Source organism: Limulus polyphemus, unplaced genomic scaffold (assembly GCF_000517525.1).
Source record: "Limulus polyphemus unplaced genomic scaffold, Limulus_polyphemus-2.1.2 Scaffold781, whole genome shotgun sequence".
Classification (NCBI taxonomy): domain Eukaryota; kingdom Metazoa; phylum Arthropoda; class Merostomata; order Xiphosura; family Limulidae; genus Limulus; species Limulus polyphemus.
The window spans coordinates 332,087-355,385 of record NW_013666391.1 but is presented as its reverse complement, the minus strand read 5'-3'; the positions used below and the strand labels follow the sequence as shown (position 1 = coordinate 355,385).

General features: G+C 30.2%; 1 protein-coding gene across 1 annotated transcript in view; it reads right to left on the bottom strand.

Moving 5' to 3' along the window:
- The window catches only part of LOC106460497 (ubiquitin carboxyl-terminal hydrolase 22-like), a 44,787-nt gene extending 22,080 nt beyond the window's left edge, over positions 1–22,707 (bottom strand). The window contains exons 1-5 of the mRNA XM_022387247.1: positions 22,513–22,707; positions 9,400–9,532; positions 7,873–7,986; positions 4,343–4,444; positions 1,227–1,399 (exon numbers count right to left, since the gene is read on the bottom strand). Coding sequence (XP_022242955.1) covers positions 1,227–1,399; positions 4,343–4,444; positions 7,873–7,986; positions 9,400–9,532; positions 22,513–22,632 — 642 coding nt within the window. The 5' untranslated portion in view covers positions 22,633–22,707. The remainder of the gene's footprint in view (positions 1–1,226; positions 1,400–4,342; positions 4,445–7,872; positions 7,987–9,399; positions 9,533–22,512) is intronic.
- Positions 22,708–23,299: the final 592 nt, after the last annotated feature.

Genomic DNA, 23,299 nt, shown 5'->3' with positions numbered 1-23,299 from the left:
ATAGGCAAGTAATATTATTAATAATAATTTTATATTTATATTGTATAAATGAGAGATTTAGGTAAGATAAAAAGTAACTTGCATGAATTTTTTAATACTTATCATAAAGTAGATATACTATAAGTATGGATGGTCAAAGTACTCAATAGGTATAATACAAATCTGCAAGTAAAAAAAATATCAACAATGACAAAGTTTTACTTTAAAAGATGATTGGTACTCACATTTATTTTTTTCTCTACCTTACAAGCCGAAAAACAAGGCAAGAAATCATCACTAAGATAACAAACCCACCAGTCAAGATACCTCTACAACTACTTTATCTTAAACATTAGTTTAAGAATCCACACTATGTGTTTCTGGGTAATGCACGATGTCATTGCTTAGTCTTAATAACTAGTAGTAATTTAAAAAACATCATAATTTTAGTGTAAAAGATGTTATCATTACCACTTTAAGTTAGCTTTTTTTACAGAAATCTGGTGTTCCTTAAAAAGCTTAAGTACAGGATGAAACAGAAATTACCAGCAAATAATAGATGAACATTAAACAACTGTAAAAATGCAGAATACTCACTGCTTTGCACACTATACAATCGGTGTCTTTAGGGAGCCAACCCTTATATTATGTATGAAGTGAAGGAGTAAAAAAAAAATTAATACACATAATATTAAATTATAATACACTAACTTTCAGTCAGGGGAAAAAATGTCACAAAACAAGTAATAAAAAACATTTTGTAAATGTAAAATGATTTAGGGATGGCAGTGCCAACAAAAAATGCAAACAAGAATACAGGGATGATATAGTTATACATAGATCATCCCTACATGCCTTTCAATATTAAAATTTAATGTTACACAATCAGCATTCTGTCAGAGACCATTAACAAACTAGTATATTAAAAAAATATGTATGCAAAAACAAAAACACTCAGTCACCTTTCAATAAATGTATATGAAACAATGGATATATTCTTAAAATAAAATTTTTAAATATTTTAGTACCTTACGTTTGTGCCAGGGTTGACAAATCCGCATATTTCCTGCAGATTTGGGCTTCTTTTTTTTCACAGTCATTTTAATATTTGCTGCTATTTTGTGTTACTATAGCTTTTTAACAGAACTGCATTGTTTAACCTTGGTTGGTTAAGGAGTAGCTTGTTTTCAGAGCCCATAGGGCTTGTTTCTGTTGCAAAACCTGGCAACCCTGGTTGGTTCCCTTACCTCTTGGAACAGCTGCGACATCTCACAGACCAGACACATGGAAGGGTCATCTTGGAAGTGACAAACATTGCGGTCAGCGAGAAAATAGTCCCGGAGAAGTGGTGTGTGCATCAGCGCTTGTACGATGCAGTTCATGAAGCATGTGTTCCCTAAGTTGATGAGCCCTCTTAATCCTAATAAAAAAAGAAATCAAAATATCAATTTTATTTACACTGTATCATCTTAATGCATGAGGGCTGTAAACAGCTCTCAGCGAATAGTTCATGGGGCTGTTAGTAAGCTGATGCCATATCTCAATTCTTTGTTTACAGACCTGGACAATAAAAGTTAATTTGTACTGACTGAATTGTACTGTTTTCTATCAACAACACAGTTGCTGGCTAAACTGAGACATACAGCATACTACCAAACTATGACAACCTCCAATCAATATGGTAGCCTTTCCAGCTTTGTTTCAGCAGAAAGTAGTTCATCAAACGCAATTTAGGCCATGATAATTTGCCAAACTCTTCTTGCTTGTCTGAGTTTGCTAACAATTAATTACAAATTTTGTAATTTAAAGTTTGAAACATTGATTTAGTTTCTTAGTTACAAATATTTCATGTCAATAAATTATATACAACACGGTTCAAAAATGTTATACTACTATGCATGTAACATTGCTGGTCTAGGCCAATTAAAATAAAAGCACTGAAGTAATAGCAGAAAATGGGATCACAAAATATTATCTGTGAGCTTGTCTGTATACGCAAACAGCTGATTGCGTGGCTAATGACATGACAAATAATAACTGGACCTGAATTCAAAAGTATTTATATCTTGGTAAAAAGACTAGCAGTGGGCCCTAAACAGCAGGTATCATGACAGACTTGACAAGGGCTCTAACAATCCCTCACAAAACTCATTTTATGGGCACTTTTGAGCATCAGTGTGATGGCACGTATCATATGAAGGGTTGCTTTAGATGGAACTAGTGAATATTTCTGAAAGATTATAAAGTGAATATCATTAATCATATTTTATGCAAATTCGATATGAAAAGGCTTACTAATAACAAATTTCAATGGATAAAAAAAAACAATAAAATTTAAGAGAAATGTATTACAGGAATCTTAATCATACTACTTGTTTTTTCTAAAAGATATATTTTCATAAACTTAAATGGTAATTTTATACTGAAAATGCTGTAATACAGAAAAAACTACAAATTTCTTAAACATACTTGCCATATTTATGTCACTGAAAGTACCTTGAAATGCAATTATAGAAATTTCTTCTCATTTTAATATTTAATAGATTAACCCATACTTAACTGCATTCTCCTTGCTACAAAGTCAAACATAATGGTCTAAATATTACCATAATATAAGCTTAGAAAAATTGTGACAATGAAACTGTACATAATATAACTTTGAATGTATTAAGTGTATCTTCATGAAATTTAGAAAGCTTTTTAGCAAATATTACAAATCTGTTGTACATAAAAAAATCAGATTTCTTAATAAAGTATTTTTACTAAATATTTGTCTCTGAACTTACAAAGCCTTTACTGATTCAGCAAAGTGATTTTTACATTAATAATAAAAGTTACTGTTTTCAGATTTCATTTCCATAACATCTAGAACCTCCTAAATGAATATCAAAAGTTTTTGTCAGTACAACTTTTATATTTAATCTGTTAATTTCTCTACCCTAACACCATATACAGGTTTGATCATTTGACTGACCTTGTAACTGCAACAAAATATGAATTACTGCACCTTGTAACAAATAACTATACACTATTTTTAGAGCCAAAGCTAATAGACTTTTCAATTAATTTTATTTCTTTACAGTTGCATTTAAACCATCTCAGCTATAGTATTAGCTGTTTATTACACCACATAGCTTTCTGTAAACAACAGACCCGGTTACCAGCACTCTTGCATCAGATTACACAACTATGCTTGATCTTGGTATGTGCTATCACTGATCACAAGTATTTTGTATATTTAATTTCATTTAAAATTCCTTATCTAGCCTAAGAAGCTCCTAATTTTACCTTTGTTACTTTTATAACAATAAAAAAAATGTATGCATAAAAACCAAGAAAACGAGTACTTACTTCTGAAATCTTATCCTTTTCAAGTTCTTGCACTTTTACAATAAATATCAACATCAAAGATTAACCTAATTTTCAGTAACAATTACGTAGCCTTAAAAAAATTATGTTTTAAAATCCAATATATAATTTAGAATATAAAATATTGCTATACATATAAAGTAGAACTTATCTGGCTTCCTAACTAAGCTAAAAAGACTTAAGTAATTCGCAAACCTGGTCAAGTAGAGCTCCAACAATGGTAAACAAAGAAAATAATACTAAAATGTTCATACTTTATAATATAGCTTTCAGTAAACTGAAATTTTTACTTTCTATTGGTTATAATTAATCCAATAGCAAATGTTAGAGAGCTTATGATAATTTTTGAAAGCAAGATGTTCTATGAGGGATGTGGCATATGGCTTTCACTTTACTGTTTTTAATCCCCATAAATCAAAAAGTTTGCACTAAAGGTCGACTGTTTGGATTAGGGATATGTATTGTACATGGAATAAATCGCACAGAAAGTTACAAGATCACACAGGAGAAGAAGAAAATTTAAAAACTGGGCAATTCAGAGCAAAAAGTGTCACATGAAACAAACAAGTGAAAACTGTGAATTTTAAATATTTTCTTTTGAAATTAAAAAGTTAAACTTATATAATTCTAAAATTTGAATTACAAACTATATTATGATGCAAAGTTTATTTACATCCATTGATAATAGTTATTTTGTTTTGAATGGGACTCTGTAAAAGGTTGTAGCATGCACACTTTGATCCTATGCAATTTTAGAGGATAATAAATACAAAATAATCTCATACTATACTTATAATATTCAGACAACACAATTAACTATTCTTTTCAAATTACTCGGTTGAACTAGTCTCTGAGTTTTCTGTAAGTATCTGAAGAAATTCAAGATATGTATATGTAAATACACACACACATAATTAACAGATTAAATTTATTTGACGATAAAAACACGTACATTATACCTATTAAAAAATTAAAGTTCCATGTTTATACATACCTATATAAGAATTATCACTTATCCTCTTCCTGCGAGGGTTTCTCCTGAGTAAATCTAGTTCAAAATTAGTTGGTTCCCATTCATAATACTGCTCTTTGATGCCTGTAAATACATTCAAAACTTGAATTCTTCATGGAAAACAACAGTATTTTTTAGGCACACCTACACACATGCTTTTCAGTACCACAAAAATCTTACATCTCTATCCTTACCAGTAACAACATGGTGTTGATTCCAGTAGGTATTTCTACAGGTGATACATGCATGCCTCATATGCCACATACGTTCAACTAAGTTGACCTGGTTTACCATCATTATACTGTGATGTAGACAGCTTTGTTAACTTTTAGTGCATCATTTCTGTGTGATATAACACTGACTTGGAGCTTTTCTTTAAACAGGCTTCACAAAGACTTAAAATATATCAATAATTTTTAGATAAATGCTAGAAACTAACAAATTTTCAAACAAAACTTTAACTTTCTTCTATTAGATCACTGAAGTTAAGTATCATAGTCCTTGAGCTTATTCCATGCCTACACATATAAGCCCTATATCGACCATCTCAATTTGTATGCTACAGGATAACCTTGATGTATCTCCTGTTGTAGCCTTCAAAATATCAAAACTGAATGAAGATTAAGCTAGCAAGTTAAATTTTCAAAGTCTTTATTTAAAAGATCATATTTTTTTCAATATTTCTATTCATATTTGGTTATTTTCACTTTTTTGTCAATGATCTAAAATTGGTAATTAAAAAAAACTTAGAAAATACTGACTAAAACAATTTAGCTTCAACATCTTGGGTTAGCAGCATCTACTGTAGTAGTTGCTCAGAAGTAAATCTCACATTTTCTTGTCACTAAGTATGTTCCATAAATGTCTGACTTAACCCAAAGCAACTGATAAAAATGTATACTTCATAATTTTTTTACCAATAGGTTATTTCAAGTGAGAAGTGGGGTTTTTAAAATATCTGCTACTGTTAAGTGAGTCCTCTATATAAATAGTTAACTGTTTTAATAAGTTATTTCCTTGATTTACATATTTAAAGGAACTATAGCAATTACACTATCTTTTTTCTAAATAGTATTGTGTTACTCTTTCATTTTATAATTTTTATATTTTAAACTGATACAGAAGTAAAATGCTTATTAATATGAAGTAGAGAAATTCATTTTCCAATAAAACATATATATTTAAAATTTTTATATTTCCTACATACAAATGCCAAAATAAGGATACGTTTTTAATTTCTCACAAACAGCTTTATCTCCAAATTTCAGTTCTAACAATTTCCAGTTTTAAAACAAAAATCTGAAAATGTAACAAAGACTACTTTGTTGGTCACCATTATTTAACCCCTTACAACCCAACATTTTGGACTTTTACAGTAATAAAATGATGACATCAAGTTCTGAAAAACTGTGTGTGATGTATCCCATCAAATACCTCAACTACAAAATAATAACTAAAATGTTGAGATTTTAATATTGCTTTTGAGATAAGCTTTATTAATATTTGTCTTGGATGAAATAATTAACAGAAATTAAAACTGCTAGCCCTATTTTTTCCTTTCTTGCCCACTTTTGTAATCACCATTAAGATGGCGGAAATCATTAAATTTCCCACCTGTACTTGTCAGTGGACAAAATTAAGCTACAAATCTTTGATTTTTATACTCATTTGAGGCATATTTTCAGCTCAAATACTTTGAAAACAGGAAATTTTTGAAAGCTGATGATGTCAAGAACTGTAAAATGCAATCATCTGAATGTTTTTTATTGTTTTGTTTTTTACAATTTGCAAGTTTCTGAACCTTATAAAGTCATAATTGAATCATCTGAAACTTGAGAATATTCTTCATTCTTGCAATCTATCTACTGCAGATCTACCTTCCTTCCTTATGCAGTTACACTAGATTTTAAACTTGAAAATTTCTATGTTTTGAGGGGTCTAGAGGTTATGTGGGGCTTTTGTCTTGTAAGTTAGCAATGGTTTTCTATTACTTGTAAACCACCAAACTGTAATAAATCAACTAAACAAGTTTCCTTCTGTGTTCGTTTATTTTATTGGAATTATTGCCTTGGCAATTAATTTTCTGTTTACATGAACTCACAAGTTTTGTAACTTGAGGCCATTGTTCACACAACTGTACTTCTCCCTTAGGCAAATGGAAAGACATGCCATCAGTTTTTGAACACATTACCTAAATTAGTAAAAGGAGAACACAGATAAATTTCATAAATAACAGAGTGAGATAAATACAATCTATTATACTGGTTTTAAATCTGTACACAATTTTTTATTGCACCATTTCTATCATTAGACCTACTACAGCATATGTATGAAAACTGGTTTTCAAGGAGCAATTGCATTAGTCATCCACAATGGCACAGTATACAGTTATGTTATGTGGTGGTTTTTATTGTATTATAAATCATAACTTGATAACAAATAAAAATTTTAATAGGTTTCATAGTTAGCATTCCATGTGTTTGAATTGGCTGTTTCAGTTATGGTCACTTTTATAATTTATTAATTTTTGTTATTGAAGGTCAGAGGTAGTATTATACCTGCCAATGGGCTTTAAAGGGTCAATCCACAGGCAGTTTACTTCAAATATGTTTTTTCTATATATATACACTAATGTCTTGATATGAAAAGGAACTGTTTTAATAGTAGTTGAGCCAACCTGTCATCTTGGTATCATCTTATGTATCTGATTATACATTAATAATACTTAGTTGAGGCACTGAGTTTTACATTATGGTTGTGAAGACTTATCTCTAATAGTATGCTTTTACTGCTTTCATTCTAGTAATTACACTCTTTTTATGTAATTATTTTTAATTAACATTTTTGTTAATACAAGACACAGTGGACCAATATGGATTAAAGTGCTCTTTCAATGCTGGGCAATATAAAACTGAAAAACTCTTATATCACGGGCCATTAATAATCATCTTTAGAAAAAACTGAAAATTTTAGAAGCAGCATTTCTGTATGTGTGTTTTAGATTACTGGTATAGAAGTCTTTCCAAATTTGTTTTAATTTTACTCTAATTATTTCATTTCCCTGAAGAAATTTAATCCTGACACAAATGTTTTACTTTCACCCAACAACAGATTATGTAAGTTTTATTTTATTGCAATGAACTCTTATACAAAAAGAAGAAACAAACAAAAGATTTCTTGGTTCTAACATTTTCATAGAAAACTTCATTAAGCTATCCACTGATGGTAGAATTTATCTTCCCCGAGTTGTACACAATTAGTTTCTTCTTGTAGACAATTAGTTTCTTCACAAAAAAAACAGGATTTCCAGGAATAGCAGATTACAATCACTTGTCATATTTACATAAACAAAAAAAAAGAAAGAAAGAACAAAAAATATGTGAAAATACTTTATTGAACCATCAATTCAATCACAAAAATGATAAAACAGGATTTTTCACAAATAGAGATTCATTTGTTATATATATAAAGTAATAATAAACCTTGCAGATTCATCTGCTCTGAATACTCACCATTTAGCTTAGCTGCCTTCCGCCTGTGTCTTTTTGCTATTGCTTCCAATTCTTTATCATACACATAATCTCCACATGAGAAACAAAAGACAGTACCATATGATATATCTACAGCTGTAAGAAAAACAAGACAGCCATTAACATTTTAAGATTTCACAAAATCTCTCGGTCACAGAAGTCTAGTAATCAACACAAGACAAATAAAATATGTGTTTTAATTAATAAACTGTTTTGTTAGTTGGAACATATTTTTCAAATCATATATTATAATACAAGTATAACCACACTGTTCTTTCACAAATGCTTTTTTTTCTAACCTTACTTGACTGGCTAATTTAAAAGAATGATCAATAATTATTATATTTAACTACTTATTACCGAGATAAAAATAACTCGTGTGAAGTTAAATTAATAAAACTATATCTAATTTCTCTTCACCTAACACTTTGACAGAGTGTGACAATAAATTCAGTATTAAATTTACAATAAACACTGAAGTCAATATTCAGTTCCTTTATAAATACCATCAAATATTACCAATAAAAATGCTGATTACTCCCAAAACTTTTCAGCCTTGATTCTCTGCTAAAAAGTTGGTTTGTAGATATTTTTTGAACGAGCTGTTAATGTTATAAACTCTACACTAATATCTGTTTAAAGAGGAATGAAATGTAAAAAAAAAACAGCATAACATCATCTAAGAAAATTCTGAATCTTTTTTTTGTCAAATTCCAAAAATGTAAATATATCTATAGCTCATAACAGTTGGCATCACCGTCCATTAATCATTTATCATATTTTCACTCAAGAATGGATTACACCACCAAGATGACATTTCTAAATTATCAAATTAGAACTTGTGCATTAAGATATCCCAAAGTGGTAATATATTTGTTATGACTCATATTTATATTTTCCTGAAAATGTTGATGTTTGTTTTTCTGCTCACTTTATAACATATTTTTAGAAACTTAGCACCGACCATAAACTTCATGTTTTACATAAAATACAAGAAAGTTCCTTGAAAAATATAGAAAGCCTTAAAAAAAAAGAAAAATACAGAACACTTTACATTCTGCACTAGCTTAATATATCAATTAATTCACATCCCAACATAAGATTTTACATGTTTGTGGCAACCACCATCATATACTTTATTATATCAAAATTATAACTAATTAGTGTACAGCTAAAAAGACAAAAACATCCTTCCAAGTCCTAATAAAGAACGGTAAGTTACAAATGATTCCTATGAAAGAAAAAACTAAATTGATTAACTTAGCATTAGGAAGAAAAATAATAATTCTTGAAGAAAATGTAAAGAGTCATAATTGAAGAATAAATGTACCATATGAAATATTTAAAGTAATATTTCAACAAGTTTTTAAGAATATAAAAACAAATATGGCTATAATGTGACACAAAAAAAAAGTTTGTGACTTCTAAACTATTATACAAAATGTTTTTCATAGCTAGTTTGTTCCTAATTAGAAATATGTTACCAATTCTTATTTTGAAAATACTTACCTAAATTATGTTTTTTACTGAGGGCATGTTCACGAATATGTTTCCCATCGTAGCAACCAAAATAGACACAGTATAGACAGGCATGTAACCGAGAAGTGTGACGACAACAAGTGTGACAGAAGCAAGTCTGAGCCTAAAAACAAATAGAAAAAGAATATTTTATCAAGAGTACCACTAAAATAAAATAAAACTGAATTTTAGGAATTTGATGAGAGTGTAGACTGAAAAGCATTACAGCACTCCATTAGGTCATTATGCACCATAAAAAAAAAAATTAAAAGAAAGAACCATATGCAATATGCTTATATACATTTATGTTATATCACAAGTGTTCAATTGAATTTTCCTTATTATGAAAGCCAAAATATAGAAGCGAAAAATGTGAAATTAAATTGGAAGTACATATGTAAAATAAAGCTTGACAGCTTAATGATCTTGGAGTTCTAAACAAAAATAAAAATGTTCAATACATGTTTGACCACTTTATTTAAGAAAAAGTTGTTTGTAAGTTCATAAGTACACACAGCTTTTTAGACAAAGACTTCATAATATCAAGACATTTCAGGAAATAATTTCCTACTAGTATGATAAATAACATTATATACTATATCACTACTTCAAAAAGAATAGCATTTCTATCCAGCTTAAAATGTGATATACTTAAATAATAAAATAATCATTATTAACAGAAGTAGGCCCCCAGTGGCTCAGTGGTAAGCTCTAGGTCTTATAATGCTAAAACTGTGCAGCTTTGTTCCTAACATACAATCAACAGTATTTGATGAATGGGACAAACACTGCCTAACCAAATAAACTATATCATATTTAATTAAACCTGGATGTAGATTACCTAATTTTTAAAAGTGAAACAGCACTGAATACTTTTAACAGTTTTTTTTATTTACTCAACTTTGGTGTTCCAAGATTTTATTGATCCTGTACCTGGTGACCCCAGGCCTTGTGTAAGTGAATATACAAATATCAAGTATGATAACTACTGTAAGAAAGTATACAAGTGTGTGTGTATAAAGTAGTCATGTACTCAAGTAATTTTAAGAACTTAAATGCTGCCAATAATAAGTGTTATGTTCATAGAAGCTATAGCATGCTTATAAATATGTTGAGACCACAGTTCATTTATCTGACTTTGGCTGTAAATCTAATATTCAAACTGTAAAAGTAATGCAACCAAGTAGAATGTATCTATACATCAAATGTATAAATTATTTCTATTTTAATTTACCCTATAAATGCTATTTCCTGAATAACTGTCAGTCAAAATGTTTATAATTTATTTGTACAGACATAAAAATGTATACATCTGTGTGTGTTGGTATGTGCACATATCCATAACTACATGAATCTATCCAAAATTGTTGATTCTCAAAATTTTTGTAAAATGTGTCACAACGTCCCACAAAAATTTTCCAATGAGAATTTAGTGACTTAGTATGTTGCTTAGTTCCGCTAATAAAATTAGAATTCACAAATACTCATTTGGAGAAAACATACACCAATAAGTACAAGTTGCTGAAGAATAAATGTTTTGACAATATGTTATGTGGGCTTTTACATTATGATAATTCTAGCTTTTATGATTAGTTTCACAGTAACAATCATTGTCTTTGTAAGTATATAAAATTGTCAACAAATGAAATATGCTGTCTTGTTTGCCATTTTTCTTTAGCACACTGCAGTATGTATCAATAGTTTGTAAATACATTTATTTATAGATATTTACAATTATTTATTAGCAGAATTTTGCATACAAGTCAAGTGTGTATGTAAGAGCTAAAAATTTAATATCCATTTTTTGCTGATGTTTATTTTAACCACAGTTTATTTTAAACACTTTTACACCAATAAAGTTTCATATCAAAAAAATATTTTAAGAACAATTCATACACAGTTTACCTGTTGTTTCAAATACATATAACATGAGTAAAACTTTTTGCAATTTTCCATTTTACCAGCATTATAAATCTTGTTAATTAGCCATGCCACATGATTTAATTCAAGCCTATTTGAAATTTTTCGAATGGCTAGAAAATGTAATACAAGGTTTAAAACAATGTATATTATTTATACAAGTTTAATATCAGTTCAATAAAAACTGAATTTTTTTGTAATTCTCAAGTAGCTGAGAAAAAATTAAAAAACAATCATTATTTAGCATTTCAAGAGTGACAGAAAAAACATTTTTATTTATTTTTATCAAATGCATTCTGTCAACCAACTTAAATTTTAATTGTACAATTCTTTGTACATTATTCATTCTCATGCAAGCTGAAATTTCCAATTTATTTTTGTTGAGTTAAAGTTGACAGTAATATAATGGCATATTGAACACAAAAACTATGGTAATCAATATACCACTAATTTTCAACAGGTGGGGAAGAGTCGTGCAGTCAATAGCCACTGCGGGCTGAAACGACTGTGACTGCCCTAAGTTAATGAGTCATCAATTGCAAATGTGGACCTTTACTATTGTATCTAATAACTAAGTGGATCTTCAGTTTTTTTTAACAATAATAATATTCTGAGTGTCATTAGCACTAATGCAGAAAGTTGCACATTATTAAACACAATAGTGTAGAAGAACCTAGGTTGCATTTCTTCGAAACCTTATCATATGCCACTGAAACATATAAAGAGCAAGTTAACTACAGAAATACAATATCTTGTGGAAAAATGTGAACCCTAAAATCTGACAAAATATGAAGATGACACCGGACCTGTAAGTTAAACATCCTTCTTACTAAGTTTGGTTCAACCTCATTTAAAACTAAGAAATTGTTAAACAAAACCAGTACCCTTTCATTGAATATACACATTCAAAGAATTTATCAAAATATTCTTCACCAGAGCTTGCACATTGACCTTACCAAAGTTTTGTTCATAGTGATGTTAAACTCCTTTCTCCTGAGCTCAAAAGTTATTTAAATAAATTGCAAAACTCTGATTTTTTCAAGATTTTCAAACATTCAGCTGAAGGCATGAGACTTATCAAACTTAGTTATTCTCACTCTTAAATTATAATATTTCCAGCACAGTGTCCACTTATGTATACAATACATTGATTGCATACCCACAAAAAAAGAAATTTCATTCTACAACATTTTTAAGAGTATGAAATATACATATGCTTGCATGTTAGAAATCTGAAGTTGGCTTTCTTCTTGTTTATCAATACCTGTAATGTTCCAAGATCCATCATGTTGCCTAGGCAATCAGACACCGTATACAGCTGACTTCCCAATCAGAAATGCATTTAAAAATATAGATATGGCATGACCTACAGAACTGAATTGTGTGTGATACAACATTTGCCATTAAAGACAGCACGTCAACTTGGACCTGACAAGCTGCACACTGTGCATCATGTTTAGATAGAGTACAAAACTTTTGATTGATTGTCTGTTGAATTTCTTGCAAAACTATTTGAAAGCTATATGCTCTATTCATCCCTAATTTGGAAGTTTTAAACTAGAGAGAAGATAGCTAGTCAACACCACCCATCACAAACTCTTGGACTACTCAAATTACATAGTGAGATTGACCTTCACATTATAACATCACCATGGCTAAAAGGACAGGTATATGCAGTGAAGAGATTAAAACTCATAACCCACAGATTGTCAAATGAGTCTTAACCACCAGGGATGAAAGAATCCCAAAAATTTTAAGAAATTACATGACTAATATCAGGGTTTTAGTTTCTTATCTATTTAAACACTTTTCACACAAAATAATTTACTTCACAAAATGAAAAAAAGGGAAAATCTTTGGAGAAATGATATAGGTATATATATATGAAGCTTTTTCTTGTACATTTAAAAACTTATAAGACAAAAACAAAATGAGGACAGACTGCAACAGAATTATCGATCCTACCACTGTTAGCCTTGAAACTTCAAATATGGCACCTTGTCCATAAATGTATAGCCTTGAAACTTCAAATGTGGCAACTTGTCCATAAATGTATAGCCTTGAAACTTCAAACATGGCAACTTGTACATAAATGTATAGCCTTGAAACTTCAAATATGGCACCTTGTACATAAATGTATAGCCTTGAAACTTCAAATACGGCACCTTGTACATCAATGTATAGCCTTGAAACTTCAAATACGGCACCTTGTACATAAATGTATAGCCTTGAAACTTCAAATACGGCACCTTGTACATAAATGTATAGCCTTGAAACTTCAAATACGGCACCTTGTACATAAATGTATAGCCTTGAAACTTCAAATATGACACATAAATGTATAAAAGTGTACATTAAAAGAAAATGTTTTTATCTGTCATCTAAAAAAAGTCATTGCATGCCTTGCTAAGTAGGTCACAGCATGCATTAATTATATCCTCACAAAACAATAAGATCTTCACAAATTTTTCAAGCGTATTACTTGATATTTATATTATATACAAAATATATTACAAGTATATAAATTACTCTTGTTTCCTCAGCTTTATATGTGTGTCTGAGACACTGATCTAGTTTGTGTCCCTAAAATGAAAGTTCACCATAACCATAAGCCTACTTTTATTAGCAGTATAACCAAAGTAAGGTCAAGTAAGCTGGCACAGTTCCTCATAGCTTTTAAAAATAATTTTCACATAAATTCATGACCACAGAACAACTACATATTGTGATTAGTACTGAATCTTCTATGAATTGCAAATGTCGGAGTTTCCAGGTATGCTGAAATATTCACAAAAATTCTGAAAATTGCTCATCTCTTCAAACTCTTCATAGTTCATAAAAACTTCAATTCTAGTGCAATTCAATTTGCATAAATAATTTGTAAAAAAAAACATTAGTTATTAACACACTATCATCTTATCTCTTGTGCAAGTCTGTATGATCATAAAAAGTTCATTTTCACCATAAAATAATAAATACATTTTTTTCTGAAGTTGCTGCTACTTCATAATTACATATTTAAGATTCAAGAAAAAGGAAGTACATGTATCTATGTGTTAAATGTGCATTAAGTGTCCTTAAGGTACTTTGTTATACCAGTTTTCAAGCCAAAATAATCTTACATTATATTTTTTAAGAGGCCACCAGCAATTTTTACAACAGTCACGTGGTTACATCAACTATCACAAACCATAAACAGAGATCTATAAGTAAAGTATATTATGCACAATCTTTTCTATTACTCATCTGTGCATAAAGCTTTATAAAAATAATGTGAATAGTGATTAATATCAACTTAATATAACCTTCGATACAGCAAGTTCAAAGATAATGGTTGGGCAATATTTAACACACTCATTGTGAAATTTCAATTTGAACTAAGTTACTAAAATATAGCGACATTTTACAGAGAGCTTTTTGAATGTCGTGGAAATATGCCTTAATGATAAACTGCATATAAGTACCAATGTCACAGGCAACTATCTCCAGTAACTAGAAATTGTGCTCAGTGAAATTTTTATGGATAAGATTCTTTTTTTTAGCACTGATGACTAACAAAATGAATTGCTTAATAACAAAACTTTCATTCATCCTCAAAATACATTTTCATACACTTAATAAAAGATTAAAGTCCAAACTGAAATCAAAATGATGTACAGGTTCTGATATGGAAGAACTTGTCAAAAACCTATTGCATCACCATTTGACAGTTGTGTTTCTCAAAAATTCAATAAGATGGAAGAGCAAATGATCAGAAGTTGGTGAGGAGTGAAAAACTTTCAAAGTGAAGCAAGCCTTACAATTCTCTCATTGTGATTCAAATCCAGAACTAACAACTCAACTAATATCAATGTTTTTCCATCATCTCAACCTGGAACTACAACAAACATAAAATTGAAATAATAATATTAATCTGTAAGAAAACAAACATGTGACAGTGAAACAAAGTTTATATTACAACCATTGTTTTATATCATTGTACTTTTATAAGACTGGTGAAGTTCCACAGAAATTATATATCATTTTGAAAGAATATGTTTTTCTTTTCTCCACAGTTTTTTACATTTTATTGTCACATTCTCTTAGTTTGCATATAGTAAATTTATACAACAATATAATAATGAACAATAACTGATTTAAAAGTTAGCTGTGGATCACAGAAAAACTAGAAGAGACTTGGTTCACATGCTTAAAACTGTTAAGACTTGTATAAATGGCTTATGATAGATAACATATATAATAAGGCTATAATATAAGATAATAAGGCTAACAACGAGAACCTGAATATCAGGGGTAACAAGTTTTAGATGACCAGATTATGATTTGTTCTTTGGCAAAATTTTATCTTTGTTATAAACCTTTGAAATGGTTTTCTTCATGATATGGTATTGCTGTTAGAGCAAGTTCACTTAAAATTTTGTTTGGTAGGTATGAATGAGTTTTTTAGAATTGAAATAAATTTCAAGCAGGTACTTACCTGTGAAATACTGCAAGTCTTATCTTGTTGAATCATTCTCATTCTATCAACAACTAGATGACTTTCTGGTTTGAATGTCCTTTGTGCAATGTACATGCATCATCTTACCCAAAGTTCTTTCATCTTCTGTTTGATTTAATACATAAGTGCCAAAGAAACTTCATTTTCCTGCAAAGAACCAGATTTCTTTGTTTGCACTTGTGATATCAAAACATATTTCTCATGATTGTGGGAAGGTGAGTGGAAATGTATTCAGAGGTAACTACCTGTTTGAAATTCATTTTAATTCTAAAAATGTATAATTAAAATCAGAATACCCCTACTGAAATGGAACAGGAGGGGAAACAGAGACACCAGATGTTTAGCTCTTGGACAGGAAAAGTAACAGTCCATAAAGTACTTCGACCACAACAACACTGAATACCAAGATCAAGCAGAGCTAGAGTAGAATCCCGAATCAGAGTAACAGGCACTGGACTAGATCTATTTGGAAGAATCGAGTGAAAACTAGTCTCTACAACAGACTGGGTCAAAAAATGTAAACAACATTCTTTTCATCAGAGCACCTCTTTGCCCTAGACAACTTTCAGTTAAAATATAAAGGAAGTTCTGGCAAAATAGAATCACATGGGTAATTATATGCATTTGTAGGTATGATTCCAAGTTTTGATTCTACAGATATCTAGAGTCAGAGCACAAATTGTCCTGTAGTACCTGTAAGGAGATTCTCAATGAAGAAAACTAGCAATTAAGTAGAAACTGGATGTACTAGTGAGGCAAAATGTCCCTATCTTCTGAAAAATGATAAACTGGCCTAATCAGCCAGTGCTTGGGGGGAATTAAGGAGTCAAGTGGTCCCAAACACAAGCTCAACAACTCGAAAACACTGCAATGAGAACACTGTAAGGAAGTAAAAGGTGAAAATTAAAATGTATGGTGTACCCCATCCAAGTTGGAACAATGAAATATCAACTGGAGAATGATCATCATGTTTCTGATGTCTGAAAATGCTATCCAATGATGTGCATTGGGAGACTGGAAAAGATATCTGTCAAAGCATGATCCAACACATAACAGCATCTTATATTCACTTCCAGAGGGCATCACCCTCCCATGGAGCTCCAGTGTAGAGTGTTGAATAGTAACAAACCCACCAAAAAACAGAGTCTCATGTTAAAGACAGAGAGACCTTGAAGATTGTTTTTTTCTTTAGGAATCCATCTATCTTAAAGTATCACGATCGGAGGCAAACAAAGTACCAATGCTGAAATTATAAAGATGTGATGTAACTAAAATAATAAAAACATATTCAAAGTAGTCTACATACCAGCCTCCAAGTGTTCTCCAATAGGTACTGCAACTTAAATGCCAAAGACACTGCCAAATGCTGAATTTAGTTAGATGAAACCCAAAATTCACTCTTTTGATGATTGGGTACATCACAACTATGACAACTAATTTGTTAATGTTGCTGGAGCTAACATTCGAGTCCCTGGGTAGAAAATCTGGCTTTTTTTTGACAAAAGACCAAACAACAGCCAGCCAAGAAGCCATAAACAATGAACATCAGTGTAGATGTGTCCATGGTGGTAATGGGATAAATTTCCAAGAGAATCATGGTTTTGTCATAGTGGAGCAATATGGAAAACTTAACAATCTGTGGTGAAACTTACCTTAGCTAGTACCAGGAGAAGAAAGTATAGAGAAGGTAGGCATTAAAAAAAAAGGCTTTCAATCTTGCTACAAGGCATCACAGTCAGTAGAGCTGCAGACAGGTAGAGTGGAAGAAGATGGCTGTCAACCATTGTGAAGGCATCAATGGATAGCCCAGCTTTTCACATAACCATTGAAAAACCAAAAGATAGAGAGTCCACTTGGTGGAAAGAAGAAAAAGATTTTGAGAAAGAGAATCTAACAAAATGTTCACTACTCCTGGAATGTGAAATGTTGAAATAACAAATCTATGGTCAAATGCTACTTGGCAAAACCCCACTAGAAGTAGCACATGTGAGGGTGAACCAAGTGAATAGCCTTGTGAATTGAAGCCATCATTCCCAAGTCAAAAAGTACGTCTTTTGTGGTAGACGTAGAAAAAAGAAGTTTGTGAACATAAAATTCCAAGGCTTGAAGCATAATAAGAGGCAGGTTAAGAATCTCTTAAAATGTATTGATTCAAAACCCAAGATGGACCAAATACTGAGTTCATACTAATTACAGATTTGACGCTGTGAATTTTCCACCTGAGAGATATAGCAAACTGAGTGGTCAACTGAATGTATGATAGAGATTGGACGAGAGAGCAAGAGGAAGCCAAGTATCCATATAAAAGGAAAGGTCAATGTTATGTGAATGAAGCTAACCAGTAAGGGTGTTGAATACTCCACAGAAAATATATAAAGCTGAAGCCAGGGCAAACGGAAAAGAAGTGAGCTGGTAAGCTACCACTCAATGATAAAAATGTAGAAAATGATAGCTTAATTTGGATATGAATATAAGCATCTTATATATCCTTTAACAAAAGAATTAATATTGGGTTTAACATTGACTTCAGAATTCATGAGCAAAGCAAACAAAGGCACAAAGTTTAGAGAAAAAATCTTGTTTGTGATGGAAAAACAGAGCTTATGTTGTTTTCTTAGTAACTGTATGATAATTCATGTAAAAGGTGACATGGTGAAGAACTTGGACCAGTGAAGATGATGCATTTAATGTATCAAAAACATTTACAGCCTGAGATCATGTGGTTGTTGACAGAGCAACAATGACTCAACGAAAATTATTTTTACAGTATTTCAGAGGTAAGTCTAACCAGTTTGAAAACTATATTTAAATTGATGTAGTTGCTTTATATAGTCATTTTGTTGGGTGAAGAGACTACTTCGATGAGCTAATGGTTTCCTGTTATCAGTCTACTCATTCTCATGTGTTTTCAAAAGATTTTTGTTGAAAAAAAATATTACCAATCATTACAAGACTAATTATGATAACACATAAAGATAAACACTTTTTTTTTATGCCAAACACTTGTTTGAAATAGAAAAAAAACAGATGGCTTGGTTATTCTATGTTAACTCAATTAATGATTCCAGCTTCATCCTCTTTGATCCTGCTCAAACTTGGTGAACTACTAGGCCCATGTAAAATAAATTGTGAAAAATTTCAAGAGTCATCAAGTATTAACAAAACAGCTCCCATTCAAAGGTGAGGGAGAGTGAAAAGTTTAAAAATAACTCAAATATATGCCAATTTTGAGTTAGCCATTAGTGATGAAGGACTGTATCTTAAGTGGCTCAAAATTTCATCATTACCTAATGTGATCCAAGTGATTATATATCTATAATGGTATTATAGCCCACATCAAACATATACATATCAGTATTTTTAGCATTTAAAAAAGTTATATAATATAGTTCACTATTAGATTATCAATTTGTACTCATTCAAATGTACATACAGATCTCAGGATGAGAAGACACAAGTTTAGGATTTGAAACAGACAAGTGAAGCTCCAACTAAGACAGTTTTATTTTTCTAAGAGGGTGATTAACTTGTGAAATAAGTTTCTATCAGCATTACTAAGAAAGGAATCAATGATTTCCTGTAAAATAAAGGGGGAGTTAATTTTTACTGTATTTTCTTAGATGTTGTTTGTTTGTTTTTTTTTCCACAGAGGAAAGGATAGAAAATTTATGAAACTAGACTGATAATATAAAGTAAAAACTGGTGCTAAAAAAATAAAAATATATATATATATACTTGCAAAATGACATAATATGTACATATTTTATCCAAATTTCAAAAGTATTTTAGAATTTAATTCTCTTAGACCACAATCAGCTGATGGTAAATCTTTCAGCCAGGTAGATACAATACTTCATCTTGATTTGATTGCCTAAATATTTGACATGTGACATGTCACTGATGATGTTTTCAAAATTCTAATTCCCCTACATTTAAAAGGGTAAAAACTTATGTGTGTGTTTGACTTTGTATAATAGTAAACATTTTTGTCAAATATTAACTGAAACTAACATTAAACCTGGAATATATTTTATAATACAGGTTGAGTTGTGTAACAACCCATGCATCTTTATTTCTCAATTCTATGAACCTGTAGCATAATTTATATAATTTGAGAACTTGTATTAATGTAAGTATTATGATATATAATGCCATCAATAATAAAACTGTTTATCAGTAAACATAAACTGATCTATTGGGTGTAATTTCTGTATATACATGTACAACTTCAAAAGTGCTTTATCCGAAAGTAGTTATTTTTACTGCCACTTTTAATAAGCATCCTTTTTTTGTTATAATGATTTATCTATGTATTTTGGTAATTACAAAAAAAAAGATACATATCAATTAAAAAAGATTATTTTTAATATGTATAATTCTTATTAATCTATCATCAGTTACAGATTAGCCAAAAATATCACAAAAACTATATTAATAAAAGACAGAGAAAGATGTTCGCATGCATTATAAAAGAACTAAATATAAAATCCAGTCTTAAGTATTGATTTTTTCTTCAAAAATAATGGAATCTGGTTACATTTTGTGATCTTTGGTGTACTAATATTTCATTTAATAAATGTGTTAAGAAGATTCAACAGCAAATGCTATGTATCAAAACTGTATTTGGCAATTTTAAGGACAAAATTTTCATACAAAGCAAACCTTCTTAAACTAATTTAGTTAATATATTTTATGATGAAATATAAAAATCATTTAAAACAAAATAAATTCTTTGCATTACTATATTATTAGATGGATTCAAAGTAAAATCAACACATGAATATGTACCAGAACTATCCATTATGAATGCATGATAACCACATGTTATCTAGTAGTTAATATTAAATTAATATTCACAAGTTAAAAGACATATGTATATCTGTTCTAATCAGATCTCAACTTCACAGTCTTATTTGGAATCTACTGATGACGACAATAGGTTACTGGTGTCTTAAGACCCATACCTTTGATCTACTAGAATATCTAGCAAGTTATTTATATGTGGAATCTCAGTTTTACACATTTTCCTATTACTGGAAGTTTCTTAATAACATTAAAATCCTTCACAAAAATTTGCATTTGAACAAAACCATTATTCCACCATCAATTTAGTTAGAATGAGTGTATAATGGGTCAGTCAGCCAGTTACCATGGGATCTTAAGCTAGTAATGCTACAGCTGTATTTGTGTATAACAGCAACATTATATTTATCATATATATTTTCTACCACCAGTAATTTCATTAATTTGTTTTTATATTTCACAGATTACAACTTACAGAAACATACATCCATACTCAATATTATTGCTTCTGTTTCAAAATAGAGGAACACACCAAGTGTTTTTTCATTGTAAAAATCAGCAGTTTATTCTTCTTATATGTTTGTCATTATTGACAGCACATATTTCACCCAATCAAAGTTTTATTTGCACATTTTATTACACAAAATAGTTTCCTCAAAAAGTGCATGGCTATTTTAACTATGTATTAGTGCTGGGTCACATGTTATATGACAAGTAATAGTTGGGACACCCTTTTATAGTTTACAACTCTAGTTATCTAATTTTATTATAGCAATCTTCTCTCTTTAACTCCTACCAAAATAAAACAGGACAGAACTGATAAGGAATCAGACTTGTAAAATGCATAAAAACTAAGATTCAAAAATAAATTTAAGAAATACTCCTTCAAATTTATTTCAGTATAAATAATGTAACTTAGGTGTTTCCACAAAGCATTCTTTCCTTCAAAATTGAGTAATTTACTAATATGGTCAAAAATACTTTACTAGATTTACATAATTTCAAAACTATTTTCAAATAGCAATTAACGTTTCTACAAAGACTAATCCCAATGATATTATGAACATGACAGTAAAGTAACTAAGAAGCTAATACTATAGCAACATAAGACTTAAGAATTTAGCTGATCAATTCAAAGAGTGTATAATTTGAATTAATTACTACTGGATAAGTAGTTACAAAAGGATTCTAACTTATTTATAAGGGTTTAATTCTGTAATAACATATTTAACACCTTCTGTTCATCAGTATAGTACAATTTCATGTATAGTACACCAAACTTAAGGCATGGTTACAATGTTATTTTTACAAGATTACTTACTTTAGTACCTCTAAATTATAAATTATTTTAAACATTTAATCAATTATGTCCTCCAAAATCTGTCAAAAACATGTACAGTCTGACAGCTGAGTAGCTTTGAGAACCCATTTTTCATACTGTTGGAATTATATTTATCTTCAACTCTGAAACTTCAAGTTCAACAAACTCAAACAAATACAAAACTGAAAAACATAAAGCCTGGTGTAAAGTCATAACGAGAAGTTACATTTACTTTTTTTTTTTAGTTAAACCACCAGAGTACCGGTGACGGATTTTCTAACTCTAAGATTAGTGGGATTAGCTAAGGGCACTTAAAACATATAATTATAATATATATTATAAATATAACTAGGTCTATAGACGAAAAAGTGTCTTAAACAAATACAATAGAAAGCCAGCTTATTATGTGTGGCGAACTACTGTACTGAGTCGTAAGAGTAAGAACCATCATCGGTCAACGCTCGGAAAACCGCATTGCGCCTGATTTTCTGCTTAGTCTCTTCGAGAACACGGCGTCAGCTTATGTTACTTGTCGGAACCTACCGGTAGAGTGCTCGCCTACCTTCTTTTTCCGCGCTTCTTCTGTAATCCCGGCAATAAAATAAGCATGTAAAACACGGTAAGATTGGGTTCCTTTGGCTGATTTGAAACTTGCTAAATGAGCACAGCCATGAACACTCATACTCTGAGTCTTAAGGTTTCACACTTCTCGTGTTAACTACATCAGTTGTTCGATTTTCAACAATGAGAAGCGCAATAACGCAATGCGCAGATAAAGAACTTCGGAAATACGAACTTCTAAAACGACATAACACAACTATGACAAGCAAAAAATAAATTAAATTAGTATTTCTGACATTATATTTTTGAATTAATTCAATCTACGATTTAAGTAAATATTCAAAAGCAAAAACAAGAGTACTGGCAATGAGAAAAATCTACAAATGTATTGATCATTTACAAAATTATTACAAAAAATTAATGGAATAGCCGGAGAACGTGTTTTAAAAATGTTTACAGGTTTTATTTCAGATGCACCGTTGTTAATTAATCAAAAAGCTACATAATGGGTTATCTGTTTTCTGCCAAATGCAAGTATCGAACGCTGAACTTTAGCTTTATAAGCTCTCAGACTTAACGCTAGGTTATCGGGAGCTTGAAGATTCTTACGACTTCGTATAAAATACAGATCAAAATTGAAATTATTCATAGCTTTCATCCCAAGTTCCAAGTTAACAATAATAAAGATAAATTGGAAGTGTCCATACAACATGAAAAATTTAGTGTAGGTGTAAATCCGTTGATTACTTAGTGAGTTAACGTATTTTACTGCTAGAAAGACGATGTTA